Source organism: Oncorhynchus masou, chromosome 1 (assembly GCF_036934945.1).
Source record: "Oncorhynchus masou masou isolate Uvic2021 chromosome 1, UVic_Omas_1.1, whole genome shotgun sequence".
NCBI lineage: Eukaryota > Metazoa > Chordata > Actinopteri > Salmoniformes > Salmonidae > Oncorhynchus > Oncorhynchus masou.
This window is the reverse complement of record NC_088212.1, coordinates 53,263,752-53,280,897: the sequence shown is the minus strand read 5'-3', so window position 1 is coordinate 53,280,897 and position 17,146 is coordinate 53,263,752. Positions and strand designations below refer to the sequence as shown.

Genomic DNA, 17,146 nt, shown 5'->3' with positions numbered 1-17,146 from the left:
CGTCTGTGTGTAGGAGAAATCGTTCCGTTTTCTACATTGCGCCTGGCTACCGAAACGAACCGAAAATGCAGTCACCTACAACGTGAAACTTTTTCCGGATTAACTACATAATATCGACTGAAACATGGCAAACGTTGTTTGGAATCAATCCTCAAGGTGTTTTTTCACATATCTCTTCATTGACATGCAGTTCGTGGAAGCTTGCTTCTCTCTCTGTGCCCCATGGAAAAATACTGGCAGGTGACTTTTGCGCACCAATTTCGGCGCAGGACACCGGGCGGACACGTGGTAAATGTGGTCTCTTATGGTCAATCTTCCAACGATCTGCCTACAAATACGTCACAATGCTGCAGACACCTTGGGGAAACGACAGAATGCCAAGTCATCTTGGTTTTGCCTGAAGCTCACGTTAAAGGGCACGCACAGAGAAGATATTTGTATTTCTGGACACGTCAGAGTGTTTTCTTTCGAACAGTAGCAATTATATGCATAGTCGAGCATCTTTTTGTGACAAAATATCTTGTTTAAAACGGGAACGTTTTTCTTCCAAAAATGAAATAGCGCCACCATAAGTGTAAGAGGTTAAAACTTACTACGCTCTCCACTACTGTCCCATCGGTGTGGATGGGGTGTGCTCCCCCTGCGGTTTCCTGAAGTCCACATTCGTCTCCTTGTTTTGTTGAAGTTGAGTGTGAGGTTAATTTCCTGACACCACACTCCGAGGGCCCTCACCTCCTCCCTGTAGGCCGTCTCGTCGTTGTTGGTAATCAAGCCTACCACTGTTGTGTCGTCCGCAAACTTGATAATTGAGTTGGAGGCGTGCATGGCCACGCAGTCGTGGGTGAACAAGGAGTACAGGAGAGGGCTCAGAACGCACCCTTGTGGGGCCCCAGTGTTAAGGACCAGCCAGGTGGAGATGTTGTTACCTACCCTCACCACCTGGGGGTGGCCCGTCAGAAAGTCCAGTACCTCGTTGCACAGGGCGGGGTCGAGTGAGTGCTACGGGCGGGGCGGTAGTCGTTTGGTTCAGTTACTTTAGCTTTCTTGGGAACAGGGACAATGGTGGCCCTCTTGAAACATGTGGGAACAGCAGACTGGGATAAGGATTGATTGAATATGTCCGTAAACACACCAGCCTGCTGGTCTGCGCATGCTCTGAGGACGCGACTGGGGATGCCGTCTTGGCCTGCAGCCTTGCGAGGGTTAACATGTTTAAATGTTTTACTCATGTCAGCTGCAGTGAAGGAGAGTCCGCAGGTTTTGGTTGCAGGCCGTGTCAGTGGCACTGTATTGTCCTCAAACCGGGCAAAAAAGTTATTTAGTCTGCCTGGGAGCAAGACATCCTGGTCCCTGCCACATACCTCTTGTGTCTGAGCCATTGAATTGTGACTCTACGTTGTCTCTATACTGACGCTTAGCTTGTTTGATTGCCTTGCGGAGGGAATAGCTACACTGTTTGTATTCGGTCATGTTTCCAGTCACCTTGCCCTGGTTAAAAGCAGTGGTTCGCTCTTTCAGTTTCACGCGAATGCTGCCATCAATCCACGGTTTCAATGCACTTTCTAATGAACTCGCTCCCCGAATCAGCGTATTCGTCAATGTTGTTGTTGGAAGCAATGCGAAACATATCCCAGTCCACGTGATCAAAGCAGTCCTGAAGCGTGGAATCAGATTGGTCGGACCAGCGTTGAACAGACCTGAGCGCGGGAGATTCTTGTTTTAGTTTCTGTCTGTAGGCAGGGAGCAACAAAATGGAGTCGTGGTCAGCTTTTCCGAAAGGAGGGTGGGGGAGGGCCTTGTATGTGTCGCGGAAGTTAGAATAGCAATGATCCAAGGTTTTACCAGCCCTGGTTGCGCAATCGATATGCTGATACAATTTAGGGAGTCTTGTTTTCAGAATAGCCTTGTTAAAATCCCCAGCTACAATGAATGCAGCCTCAGGATATGTGGTTTCCAGTTTGCAAAGAAACAAATAAAGTTAGTTCAGGGCCATCGATGTGTCTGCTTTGGGGGGAATATATACGGCTGTGATTATAATCGAGGAGAATTCCCTTGGTAGATAATGCGGTCGACATTTGATTATGAGGAATTTTAAGTCAGGTGAACAGAATCACTTGAGTTCCTGTATGTTGTTGTGATCACACCACGTCTCGTTAATCATAAGGTATACGCCCTGTCCCTCTTCTTACCAGAAAGATGTTTGTTTCTGTCGGGGCGATGCGTGAAGAAACAAGCTGGCTGCACCGATTCCGTTAGCGTCTCTCGAGTGAGCCATGTTTCCGTGAAGCAAAGAACGTTACAGTCTCTGATGTCTCTCTGGAATGCTTCCCTTGCTCGGATTTCATCAACCTTATTGTCAAGAGACTGGACATTGGCGAGTAGTATGCTAGGGAGTGGTGCGCGATGTGCCCGTCTCTGGAGCCTGACCAGTAGGCCGCTTCGTTTGCCTCTTTTACGACGTCGTTGTTTTGGGTCACAGGCTGGGATCCATTCCGTTGTCCTGGGTGGAAGGCAGAACACAGGATCCGCTTCGCGAAAGTCATATTCCTGGTTGTACTGATGGTGAGTTGACTTTGCACTTATATTCAGTAGTTCTTCCCGACTGTCTGGCATGCGTCTGCAATGTAGTTGGGCAGGAACACCACCACATCCTGAGGAGCATGATGCCTGGCATTGCATTGGCCAATCACCATTTTTTTGACACAGACATACTAGACATGAACATAACATTTCAATGCACAAAAGTATGTTGACACCTGCTCGTCGAACATCTCATTCCAAAATCATGGGCATTAATATGGAGCTGGTCCCCCCTTTGCTGCTATAACAGCCTCCACTCTTCTGGGAATGCTTTTCACTAGATGTTGGAACTTTGCTGCGGGGACTTGGTCGGGCACTGATGTTGGGCGATTAGGCCTGGCTCGCAGTCGACATTCCAATTCATCCCAAAGGTGTTTGATGGGGTTGAGGTCAGGGCTCTGTGCAGGCCAGTCAAGTTGTTCCACACTGATCTTGACAAACCATTTCTGTATGGACCTCGCTTTGTGCACGGGGGCATTGTCATTCTGAAACAGGAAAGGGCCTTCCCCAAACTGTTGCCACAAAGTTGGAAGCACAGAATCGTCTAGAATTTCATTTTATGCTTTAGCGATAAGATTTCCTTACACTGGAAGTAAGGGGCCTAGCCCGAACCATGAAAACAGCCCCAATGTTTGTCTATGGAGATTGCATGGCGGTGTGCTGTCGATTTTATATACCTGTCAGCAATGGGTGTGGCTGGAATAGCCAAATCCACTAATTTGACGGGGGGGGGGGGGGTCCACATACTTTTGGCCATATAATGTATCCTGTATGTGTATGACCAAACACAAGCTACAAAAGGAGGGTTTATCTTCATAATGCTAGAAGGTTTTTGAAATAGAAGATACCAGTTCTATTATGAGCTGGGTGGTTTGATTCCTGAATGCTGATTGGCTGACAGCCGTGGTATATCAAACCATATACCATGGATATGACAAAACATTTTTTTGTACTACTGTAATTGCGTTGTTAACCAGTTTATAATAGCAATTAGGCATCTTGGGGGGTTTGTGGTATGTGGCCAAGGGCTGTATTCCAGGCACTCCGCGTTGCGTCGTACATAAGAAGCGTGTTCCAACGCTGCATATATTTTCAGCAATGAATCTTGTAGTAGTTGAGATAAAACTGTTGCCATGGAGATAGGTTTCCTTTTCCTCCTTGTCCGTGTTTTCGTTGGCTCATGCACACCCACACTCCACCGATACGCCCCCTCCCTCTCTCCTCCATCACCCCCTCCCATGTCCCTCCTTCTCTTCATTTTCTCTGCTCCCTCCATCCTCCCTCCCTCATCTCCCCTCCCTTAATTTTGCTGTTTCTTCTAAAACAAAGAGGTCTCTGAGGAATAAAAAGTCAGCTGTTTGTCCTCTCAGTCCTCTCAGTAGATGTGTGTGTGTGTGTGTGTGTGTGTGTGTGTGTGTGTGTGTGTGTGTGTGTGTGTGTGTGTGTGTGTGTGTATGTGTGTGTGTGATGTCTTCACTATTATTCTACAATGTAGAAAAATAGTAAAAATAGTACAAATAAAGAAAAGCCCTTGAATGAGTAGGTGTTCTAAAACTTTTGACCAGTAGTGTATATACTGTATATACAGTGCATTCGGAAAGTATTCTGAACCCTTCATTTTTTCCACATTCTGTTACGTTACAACCTTATTCTAAAATCAACAAAAAAAACTCTGTCTATGCACAATACTCCACATTTTTGCAAATTTATAAAAAATTACAAACAGAAATAGCTTATTTGCATAAGTATTCAGACCCTTTATTGCTTTATTTATACAGGTTATCCTTTACATAGTCAGCGTATAGTTTATCGTCCAGTCATGTCCATGTGGCCTGTGTTTCTATAATAGTGTAGATACTATAATGAAAGAATATGATTATCCAGCATTCTTCACTTCTTCGTGTGTGATATAGTTGGCGTTTCTCAAAATGCATACTACCATGCTCCAAGCATGCAAATTATAGCATGCAAATGGTTGGAGTATGAATCCAAATCAAATTATGCGAGACTGAGCACGGAGGGCACTTCTTGGATGAGTACTTAATTTCTACACACTTTGAAGAATGAATCGATGGCATCCGTTGTCGAGCTGAAGAGAGGAAATGAACTCAGACTTTGGAATGAAATGTTGCCAATTCACATCTTATATGTTAATATATACATTATGTGTTTATTTAGGCATGTAAGGGAACTCCCCCCTGAAATGGACAAAAATGAATGGGAACATATTGGCACCATACGAACCATATACACGGTGTCCAATACCACTCAATTGGACGTTGTTTCATTGAAAGTTGATTGCAAATGTCATATGGCAAATGCCAAGTGTAAAACTGCAAAAATCCAATAGATGGCGAGTGCGCTCCACCGTAATTTTTCAAATTGCAAATGTAAAGACCCAAAAGTAACATTTTGAAAATGTGATTTTTTTTTTCAAAAACTTATCATGCCCTTAAGAAAGTGCTTTCTGGACAGTTTTCGAATTCTTTTGATTTTTTTCTTAATTACACATGTATAAGAACTGTATGAATATACTTTTGTCAAATTTTATTATCAGAATTTTTAATTTGTGGAGATGGTTGTCCTTCTGGAAGGTTCACCCATCTCTGCAGCACTCCACTAATCAAGCCTTTATTGTAGTGGCCAAACGGAAGCCACTCCTAATAAAAGGACCATGAGAGCCAGCTTGGAAGTTTGCCAAACGGTATCTAAAGGATTCTCAGAGCATGAGAAACAAGACTCTCTGGTCTGATGAATCCAAGATTGAACTCTTTACCCTGAATGCCAAGCGTCACGTCTGGAGTAAACCTGACACCATCTGCACGGCGAAGAATGGTGGTGGCAGCATCATGCTGTGGGGATGTTTTTCAGCTGCATGGACTGGGAGACTAGTCATGATCGAGGGAAAGATGAATGGAAAATTTCAGTCTCTCGATGTGCAAAACTGATAGAGACATACCCCAAGCGACTTACAGCTGTAATCGCAGCAAAAGGTGGCGCTACAAAGTATTAACTTAAAGGGGCTGAATAATTTTGCACGCCCAATTTTTCAGTTTTTGATTTGTTAAAAAAGTTTGAAATATCCAATAAATGTCGTTCCACTTCATGATTGTGTCCCACTTGTTGTTGATTCTTCACAAAAAAAATACAGTTTTATATCTTTATGTTTGAAGCCTGAAATGTGGCAAAAGGTCGCAAAGTTCAAGGGGGCTGAATACTTTCGCAAGGCACTGTAAATAGGGTCCCCATTCAGAGACAACAATAAACAGTTGCCTCTGATTGAGAACCAATCTAGGCAACCATAGACATAAACACCTAGACTACCAAAACCCCTAGACAATACAAAACTAAACAAACCACGCTCGTCACACCCTGACCTAACCAAAATAATAAAGAAAACAAAGATAACTAAGGTCAGGGCGTGACATTCTAGTTGTTTTAAATGCAATTATACACATTTCATTCATCTGGCGTAGATGCAAGAAAAGGCTATGTGCATCCTCTCTCCGCACAGCCAGCCAGCTGCGACAACAGGACACCGCTTCAGTTCTGAGCTAGATAGCTGTCAAATGTAGCTTGTGAGTGTATTGTGAGAATTTATAAAATATAAACTACTATATGGGACTATAAATTACCAACCAACCAGCTTTGGAATAGTTAGAAGGTATATTTCCCTGCTTTAGAGAGGAGCTGGTTACTGTACCTGGAGAATTCCAGCAATTGAGCTATGCTAACGATAAGCTAATGTCAATTACCTTCAAACTGCATGCAGAGACATAAAAATTATGTTGAATTCATCGGACGAGGTAAGTAGAATAAAGAGCTACTGTAAATCCCCAAATCTCGCTGTATCCCTTTAAAAAGGAATAGTTTCACCATATGAAAACAAGATTTCAGTTCAAGTAACAGGGGTTGACCTTAACTTTACAATGATGGTGAAAACTATGAGAAATGTTGTGGTTAAGTGGGTTGAAATCTTCCTAGAAGTCAGAAAAACCTGGCTTCCAAAATGCAGAATTTTGGCACTTTATGAACAATGTATAGACTTGTCCATATGGTCTATATTAAAGAAAACTTAATTTTAGTATATTGTAATAGTCTTTTAAAATGCAATATTTGTGCACCATTTCTACTTAACATATCAAAAGGACGCAAAATGTACTCTATTTGTGGAACGATGCAACTATGCATAGGTTTCTCTTCTGGTACTATGGCCTTCCCGGAGGACTTGATCTCTGACCATGGTCACCAATTCTCGTTGCGGGTATGGAGAGCCTTCATGGAGAAGCTGGGGGCCATGGCCAGCCTCACATCCATGTACTGGCCTCAGTCCAACGGGCAGGTGGAGAGGATCAACCAGGAGCTGGGAAGGTTCCTTAGAAGTCACTGCCAGGACAGGCAGGGGGAGTGTGCCCAGTTCCTTCCCTGGGCGGAGTATGCCCAGAACTCACTTTGTCACTCCTCCACTGGGCTGACTCCCTTCCAGTACATCCTGGGATATCAGCGGCCTGTTAGTTTTTCTTTAAGAAGCCCTCCTGTTCTCCACTCATTACCTGTAATAACTGCACCTGTTTGAACTCGTTACCTGTATAAAAGACACCTGTCCACACACTCAATCAAACAGACTCCAACCTCTCCACAATGGCCAAGACCAGAGAGCTGTGTAAGGACATCAGGGCTAAAATCGTAGACCTGCACAAGGCTGGGATGGGCTATAGGACAATAGGCAAGCAGCTTGGTGAGAAGGCAACAACTGTTGGCGCAATTATTAAAAAGTTCAATATGACAGTCAATCAACCTCGGTCTGGGGCTCCGTGTAGCTTTAATTGAGTATCTAACGTGTGATTTAATGAAAGTTCGATTTTTATATAATTTTCTTTGAATTTGCCGCGCTGCATTTTCCCTGGCTTTTGGCCAAGTGGGACACAAGCGTCCCCTATACCATGTTTGTCCCCTCCCTCATGCTCATGTACACAAAATGCTGTTGTGGGGTATTTTTCAGCACTGTGAAAAGGAGTAGATTAAATTGCTTACATGGTCTGGAAGATACTCTGTGGTCCTCAGGCTACATCTAACCACCTGTAACCACATTACACAAACCCATATAAACACTACCTGTCACGTTCTGACCTTAGTTCCTTTATGTCTTTGTTTTAGTTTGGTCAGGGAGTGAGTTGGGGTGGTAGTCTATGTTCTTTTTTCTATGTTGTGTTTATGTGTTTGGCCTGGTATGGTTCACAATCAGAGGCAGGTGTCGTTCGTTGTCTCTGATTGAGAATCATACTTAGGTAGCCTTTACCCACCTGTGTTTTGTGGGTGATTATTGTCTGTCTAGTGTTTTCGACACCTTTCAGGCCTGTTTCGGTTTTCGTTTATTTCACGTTGTTATTTTGTATTTTCAGTGTTCAGTCAGTAAACATCATGAACACATACCACGCTGCACATTGGTCCGACATTTCTTACTCCTCTTCAGAGGAGGACGAAGAATATCGTTACACTACCAAATTCATGTTTATGACATTATTACTGTAAATGTAGATATCTTCGCCGTCAATTTGTACATATTTTTGCCAACTTTCCTTCAACTTGTGCAGAGCGAGGGGTCGTTAGCACATGCTGGTGGAATCAGATTATGTACCACCAACAAGAAAACACACATCAGTACACAATTGAACCTCCTCACTAATGGTATTGATCTGTTCAACACTGGTCCAAGCAATCGAATTATACGCTTCTATGCTTCAATCAGGTAGACTGGATTTGTTCCGCATAGTGTCGGACAATAACATTGATGAATACGCTGATTCGGTGAGCGAGTATTAGCAAGTGCATCGGTGATGTTGTACCCATAGCAACTATCAAAACCTTCCCCAACCAGAAACCGTGGATTGATGGCAGCATTCACGCAAAACTGAAAGTGAAAACCACTGCTTTTAATCAGAGCAAGGTGACCAGAAACATGACCGAATACCAACAGTTTAGCTCCTCCCTCCGCAAGGCAATCAAACAAGCTAAGTGTCAGTATAGAGACAAAGTAGAGTCACAATTCAACGGCTCAGACACGAGAGGTATGTGGCAGGGTCTACAGTCAATCACGGACTACAAAAAGAAAACCAGCCCCGTTGCGGACCACGATGTCTTGTTCCCAGACAAACTAAACAATCCGCTATCAAAACCTGCAAGCTCTTCTTCACTGCAGCCAACATGAGTAAAACATTTAAACGTGTTAACCCCTGCAAGGCTGCAGACCTGTCTCTTTCATTTAAATCAAATCAAATGAAATAAAATGTTATTGGTCACATACACATGGTTAGCATATGTTATTGTGAGTGTAGCGAAATCCTTGTGCTTCTACAGTAGTTCTGACATTGCAACAATATCAACAAGTAATCTAAAATTTCCACAACAACTATCTAATACACACAAATCTAAGTAAAGGGATGGAATAAGAATATGTACATATAAATATATGTATGAGCAATGACCGAGAGGCCTCGGTCCTATGCAATAGATGGAATAAAATACACTATATACATATGGGATGAGTAATGCAAGATATGTAAACATCATTATTAAGTGGCATTAATAAAGTTACTCGTGATCCATTTGTTAGAGTCGTCAAGAATATCAAGTCTGTATGTAGGCAGCAGCCGCTCTGTGTTCGTGGTGGCTGTTTAACATTCTGATGGCCTTGAGATGGAAGCTATTTTCAGTCTCTCTGTCCCAACTTTGATACACCAACTGACCTCGCCTTCTGGATGGTGGTGGGGTGAACAGGCAGTGGCTTGGGTGGTTGTTGTTCTTGATGATCTTTTTGGCCTTCCTGTGACATCGGGTGCTGTTGGTGTCCTGGAGGGCATGAAGTATGCCCCCGGTGATGAGTTGTGCAGACCGCACCACCCTCTGGAGAGCCCTGCAGTTGTGGGCGGGGCAGTTGCCATACAAGGCGGTGATAAAGCCCGACAGAATTCTCTCAATTGTGCATCTGTAAAAGGTTGTGAATGTTTTAGGTGACAAGCCAAATTTTTCAGCCTCCTGAGGTTGAAGAGACGCTGTTGTGCCTTCTTCATCACACTGTCTGTGTGGGTGGACCTTTTCAGTTTGTCCATGATGTGTAGGCAGAGGAACTTAATTCATTCTAAAATCATGTGAATCTCTATACTGTAAATACACACAGATGAAGTCCATTCAACATATTGTGTGACTTACTAAGTCATTTCTGTTCCTTGAACCCATCTTGCCATATAGCAAAGGGTTCATATACTTATTCACACAATACATTTCCACTTTCTACAGAAGCCCTGACACCCAAGGCAAAAAAAAAGTTAAAAAACGTACACTCTTGGAATTTTCTCGTTTGAACGACTTTTATTTTTTAGTGTCTTGTTTGAATGACTTAGTATCTCGTTTGAACTACTTATTATCTCATTTGAGCGACTTAACCCATTACAGTCGGAGCCTTGCCTAAACTGGGGAGTCTACTAAGATATAAATCATTTTTAAGGAGGTCAAATCAAGTATCATTTTGCTATTTCATTTAGAATTTTAAGACCCCCTTTAGGTATAAAAAATAAAAATATGAAAATATAATTTGTTTTTTTAAAGTGTATTTGACCTTATTGCTATTAGCCAATACAAATGCATTGAATAACAGATGCTCTTACATACAGTACATTCGGTAAGTATTCACACCCCTTGACTTTTTCCACATTTTGCAAATGGGTCTGAATAAATAAAAAACTGTTTTCGTTTTGTCATTATGGGGTATTGTGTGTTGATTGATGCGGAACAAAAGCCAATAATCAATTTACAATAAGGCTGTAACTCAACAAAATGTGGAAAAAGTCAAGGAGTCTGAATAATGTCTGAATGCACTGTAGAATAACGTCGAAATTAAGATTGTTCTGAAGTGTATTTCCTACATCTGAGAGATATAAGAAAGATCAGGAAACGTTGTTTTGTATTTAACCCCTTATTTTTGGCACTAAACATTCTCCATACACTGTATATAGAAAAGTATGTGGACACATACAAGTTAGTGGATTCAGCTATTTCAACCACACCCGTCACTGACAGGTGTATAAAATTGAGCACACAGCCATGCATCTCCATAGACAAACATTGACAGTAGAATGGCTCGTACTGAAGAGCTCAGTGACTTTCAATGTGGCACCGTCATAGGATGCCACCTTTCCAACAAGTCAGTTTGTTAAATTTTGCTAGAGCTGCCCCGGTCAACTGTAAGTGCTATTATTGGGAAGTGGAAACGTCTAGGAGCAACAACGGCTCAGTCACAAAGTGGTAGGCTACACAAGTGCACAGAACGTGACCGCCGAGTGCTGAAGCGCGTAGCGTGTAAAAATCGTTTGTAACCCTCGCAACCGAGTTCCAAACTGCTTCTGGAAGCAACGTCAGCACAATAACTGTTTGTCGGGAGTTTTGGGAAATGGGTTTCCTTGGCCGAGCAGCTGCAGACAGTGGGGCAAAAAAAGTATTTAGTCAGCCACCAATTGTGCAAGTTCTCAATTTGGTCTACAATTTTGTTTCTGGTGTCCTTTGACAGCTCTTTGGTCTTGGCCATAGTGGAGTTTGGAGTGTGACTGTTTGAGGTTGTGGACAGGTGTCGTTTATACTGATAACAAGTTCAAACAGGTGCCATTAATACAGGAAACGAGTGGAGGACAGAGGAGCCTCTTAAAGAAGAAGTTACAGGTCTGTGAGAGTCAGAAATCTTGCTTGTTTGTAGGTGACCAAATAATTATTTTCCACCATAATTTGCATATAAATTCTTTAAAAATCCTACAATGTGATTTTCTGGATTTATTTTCTTCTCATTTTGCCTGTCATAGTGGAAGTGTACCTATGATGAAAATTACAGGCCTCTCATCTTTTTAAGTGGGAGAACTTGCACAATTGGTGGCTGACTAAATACTTTTTTGCCCCACTGTACAAGCCTACGATCAACATGCCAAGCATCAGCTGGAGTGGTGTAAAGCTCGCCGCCACTGGACTCTGGAGCAGTGGAAACATATTCTCTGGAGTGATGACTCACACTTCACCATCTGGCAGTCCGTTGGACTAATCTGGCTTTGGTGGATGCCAGGAGAAGGCTACCTGCCCAAATGAATAGTGCCAACTGTGAAGTTTGGTGGAAGAATAATGGTCTGGGGCTGTTTTTCATGGTTCGGGCTAGGCCTCTTAGATATCCTATTTCCAATAGCACCGATGATCGCAACCTAGTAATTTTAAGCCAAAGCAACAGCAAAAAATACAACAAGAAAGCATCCTCGAAAAGGGTTGCTGGAGACTGAGAACCATGCGTAGTGAATGGATTTGGCGGACAGGTTGCAAAATAAATCCTTGCATCGCAGGGATCAACTTGCTGTGGCAGATTTATAGCCTCATTCAGTAGAAATAATAATAATAATAATAATAATAATAATTAAAGCTGCAAGCAGCATTGCCGATGTTCAGCTGTGTGCCCACTGTGCCACCATCAGGACACATTGGACACATTGCCCTAGAATGAGCAATTGGTGTCAGCTAAAGGGGATTTTGACATAGAAACACCAGATTTTCAGCAGTTATTTTATATAATGTTGATTAATAACTATGAAACTATGAAAAATATTAATAACCATGTTTCCTTATCCAGGACTGCTGACGCAGACCAATTCGGCTATTTCAAAAACTTCAAGCCAATCAACTGGGTAAAACAAATTCTGAGGTGCGCACAGATTATCTGGACAATATTGTTGTGTGGAGTTGTTTTTATTAGCGGGAAGTATTTAAACTGCTATTTTAAAGTGGTGTTTTAACTCTCCAGACCATTATGCGTGTGTGTGTGCGTGTGCGTGTGTGTGTGTGTGACTGTCATAAAGCAACTGCAGGTTTGAAGTGCTACTTTACCTTAATCTCTAGGCCCATGTAGTTGAGACTCATCCCACACTCATCTGTGATCTCAGTGATCTCAGACAAGTCGTCATCTTCAAACTCATTCAGGCTGATGTCATGGGTCAACCTGGGGAGAGAAGGAGAGTGGTAGGAGATTGGGAAGGGGTTGGGATAGAATAAGAAGACACAGGGAGAGGAAATGTTAAACTCTCTGAACCCTCCAAAGCGCAATATATTTCTGTACAATCTGTCTGATGAATCTAACTGAACTTTGACATCTTCATTGACAGCAACTGTCGCTAACCCCCATGATGGACGATGTTGTTTAAAAACAATTGCCATCTATGATGTCTATGACAAAAACTGAGAGTTAACATAAGATTAAAATAAATAAAATAAGGTGCAGAGCGTGTTGGAATGTTTTTCAAATATTATTACTAAAACCGCCGCAAAGGTAATTTTGACCATTGACACTATTAAAAAATATATTACTGTTGGCAAAGAAACGAGGTGGTTCTTACTCTGTGACGTTTTCTAAATGTGGGACATTGTTAGAAACAAAATAACTCACACTTTTATCCAGTTCATTTTGGGCACTATAATGCAACATTGTGAATGTCACATGTATACAGTCAGCAACATGTTCACAGTACATTTTTAATACAGTAAAAAATGTTTTAACATGACATCGTACAATGTGAGAATGTTTGGCTTGGATGTGCTGGATAATAGCAAGGAACGTATCCAGTAAACTCGTGTTTTTGCCCATTCTTATAGCCAAACATGCTGTAACTCAGGAAACTTCTGAAACATTTAGGCAAGTGGTCTGTGGAAAATATGCACAGTCAGTTTGGGAGAATTTGTGTTGATAGTCTATATGTTGCCAAATGGCTATTGCATAAAGCACAGATTGAGCCCAGTTGGTACTAGAAATGTTGTTACTTTTTTTGTTTGTTGCAGCTTGTTCCAGTTGCTAGCTGCAGCGAACTGAAAAGAGGAGCGACCCAGGGATATGTGTGCTTTGGGGACCTTGAACAGAATGTGACTGGCAGAACTAGTGTTGTATGTGGAGAATGAGGGCTGCAGTAGATTTCTCAGATAGTGGGAGTGAGGCCTAAGAGGGTTTTCTAAATAAGCATCAACCAGTGGGTCTTGCGACGGGTACACAGAGATGACCAGTTTCGGAGTATAGAGTGCAGTGATGTGTCCTATACAAATCTGATGGCCGAATGGTAAAGAACATCGAGCACCCTTACCTGCTGATCTATAAATTATGTCTCCGTAATCTAGCATGGGGAGGATGGTCATCTGAATCAGTGTTAGTTTGGCAGCTGGGGTGAAAGAGGAGCGATTACGATAAAGGAAACCAAGTCTAGATTAAATTTAGCCTGCAGCTTTGATATGTTACTTAGAGAAAGACAGTGCACCGTCTAGCCATACTGTCACGGCTTTCGTTGTGGGAAGGAGGAGCGGACCAAAATGCAGCGTAGTTGTGATTCATTTTATTTAATAAGGAAACCATACACAATAAACTAACAAACAACCGAAAACAGCCCTATCTGGTGCAAAACACAGAGACAGGAACAATCACCCACAAACACACAGTGAAACCCGGGCTACCTAAATATGGTTCCCAATCAGAGACAATGACTAACACCTGCCTCTGATTGAGAACCATATCAGGCCAGACATAGAAATAGACAAACAAGACATCCAACATAGAATGCCCTCTCAGATCACACCCTGACCAACCAAAACATACAAAATAAACTATGGTCAGGGTGTGACACATACTCCCAAGAACTTATATGAGGTGACTACCTCAAGCTCTAAACCCTCAGAGGTAGTAATAACACCTGTGGAAAGAGGGACATTCTTCTTACCAAACCACATGATGTTTGTTTTGGAGGTGTTCAGAACAGGGTTAAGGGTAGAGAAAGCTTGTTGGACACTAAGAAAGCTTTGTTGTAGAGCAGTTAACACAAAATCTGGGGAGGGGCCAGCTGAGTATAGGACTATCATCTGCATATAAATGGATGAGAGAGCTTCCTACTGCCTGAGCTATGTTATTGACGTAAACTGAGAAGAGCGTGGGGCCTAGGATCTAGCCTTGGGGTAATCCCTTAGTGACAGGCAGTGACTGAGACAGCAGATTTTCTGACTTTAAACACTGCACTCTTTGAGAGAGGAAGTTAGCAAACCAGGCTAAAGACCCAATGTATAGCAGCGAACCGGCATGCACCAATCCCATGCAATGAATTTGCTTGCTGAAAGCGAGACCTGTCTAGAACTCTTCCATACTCATATTATTTGACTTCTTCTGCTGGCTCTAGCGCTTAAACAGTTTCAGCTATCAACATAAACCAACTTTCAAATGTGCATTCTGCCCTAACTTAGATTCATTATTTTTGATATTATTTATACTTTTTATATGACAACCACATTTGCAGAAAACCATTCATTTCAAAGTCCAAAGACTAGAATGGTAAAACATCATCAAATTCTAGACGGTACTATGCTTTAACCGTTTAAGCTATCAATTCCAAACTAAGGCTGAAGTGTGCAGACGGACTCAACTTATTGTGCTTGCATTCAGATTTGTTATACTCTTCATTATGAACTAAACTAAGAAAAAAAAGAAACATTCCTTTTTCAGGACCATGTCTTTCAAAGATAATTCATAAAAATCTAAATATCTTCACAGGTCTTCAGAGTTTAAACACTGTTTCCCATGCTTGTTCAATGAAACATAAACAATTAATGAGCATGCACCTGTGGAATGGTCATTGAGACACTAACAGCTTACAGATGGTAGGCAATTAAGGTCACAGTTCTGAAAACTTAGGACACTAAAGAGGCCTTTCTACTGACTCTGAAAAACACAAAAATAAAGATGCCCAGGGTCCCTGCTCATCTGCGTGAATGTGCCTTAGGCATGCTGCAAGGAGGCATAAGGACTGCAGATGTGGCCAGGGCAATAAATTCCAATGTCCGTACTGTGAGACGCCTAAGACAGAGCTACAGGGAGACAGGATGGACAGCTGATCATCCTCACAGTGGCAGACCACGTATAACAACACCTGCACAGAATCGGTACATCCGAGCATCACACTTGCGGGACAGGTACAGAATGACAACAAAAACTGCCTGAGTTACACCAGGAATGCACAATCCCTCCATCCGTGCTCAGACTGTCCGCCATAGGCTGAGAGAGGCTGGACTGAGGGCTTGTAGGCCTGTTATAAAGCAGGTTCTCACCAGACATCACCGGCAACAACGTTACCTATGGGCACAAACCCACTATCGCTGGACCAGACAGGACTGGCAAAAAGTGCTCTTCACTGACGAGTCCCGGTTTTGTCTCACCAGGGGTGATGGTCCGATTCACGTTTATCGTCGAAGGAATGAGCGTTACATCGAGGCCTATCCTCTGGAGTGGGATCGAGGTGGAGGTTCTGTCATGGTCTGGGCCGGTTTGTCACAGTATCATCGGACTGAGCTTGGTGTCATTGCAGGAAGACATCCTCCTCCCTCATGTGGTACCCTTCCTGCAGGCTCATCCTGACATGACCCTCTAGCATGACAATGCCACCAGCCATACTGCTTGTTCCGCCATGGCAGCGAAGAGCCCCGATCTCAATCCCATTGAGCCTGTCTGGGACCTGTTGGAATCAGAGGGTGAGGGCTAGGTCCATTCCCCCCAGAAATGTCAGGGAACTTGCAGGTGCCTTGGTGGTAGAGTGGAGTAACATCTCACAGCAAGAACTGGCAAGTCTGGTGCAGTGCATGAGGAGGAGATGTACTGCAGTACTTAATGTAGCTGGTGGCCACACCAGATACTGACTGTTACTTTAGATTTTGATCCCCCCTTTGTTCAGGGACACATTATTTCATTTCTGTTAGTCACATGTCAGTGGGATTTGTTCAGTTTATGTCTCAGTTTTTGAATCTTAAGTTCATAAAAATATTTACTAATGTTTATGTTCATACAATCTTGTTATGTTCATACAAATATTTAAATTTGCTGAAAATAAACGCAGCTGACAGTGAGACAATTTTGGAATAGGCTGTAACTTAATAACAACATTTGGAAAAAGTCAAGAGGTCTGAATACTTTCCTAATGCACTGTAGAACCATGACCTCACTTGGCCTGTTCAACCACTGGCCAGCTGCTTTTGGACTGTACTGCAACTCCCCACTAGTCAAGCTCCTGTTTATTTCAGGCCCTTGTTTGATCTGGCTGCTGAGTCTACCAATGTTTCCCAAACTCGGTCCTGGGGACCACAAGGGGTGGACTTTTTGGGGTTATACCCTAGCACGATTCCACAGCTGATTCAGATAATCAACTCATAATCAAGCTTTGATTGTTCGAATTAGCTGTGTATTGAAGTTTTAAAAAACTGCACCCCTTTGGCGTCCCCAGAATCGAGTTTTGGAATCGCTGATCTAAAAAATATGGTGGTTCAGCATATAACTTTCAGGGATGTTTTGCTCATTGTGTGAAGGGTGGGCACAGTCAGAAAGGAGGATTCCCCACATTCAAGACAAACCAGTACAAACACTCTTTTAACTCCAATCTCCAACTCAGGAAAGGCCTGAAAGAAACAGGAGTTTGATTAGTGTGGATTTGCAGTAGGGTCCAAAAGCAGCTGATAATTGTAACCATTTATA

At 42.7% G+C, this 17,146-nt stretch overlaps 1 protein-coding gene across 1 annotated transcript in view; it reads right to left on the bottom strand.

The window, feature by feature from the left end:
• LOC135536764 (C-Jun-amino-terminal kinase-interacting protein 1-like) overlaps nt 1–17,146 on the bottom strand; it is a 107,118-nt gene that overhangs the window by 82,384 nt on the left and 7,588 nt on the right. Inside the window, exons 2-4 of the mRNA XM_064963281.1 lie at nt 16,616–16,749; nt 16,018–16,136; nt 12,490–12,601 (exon numbers count right to left, since the gene is read on the bottom strand). Of these exons, the coding sequence (XP_064819353.1) occupies nt 12,490–12,601; nt 16,018–16,136; nt 16,616–16,749 (365 nt within the window). The remainder of the gene's footprint in view (nt 1–12,489; nt 12,602–16,017; nt 16,137–16,615; nt 16,750–17,146) is intronic.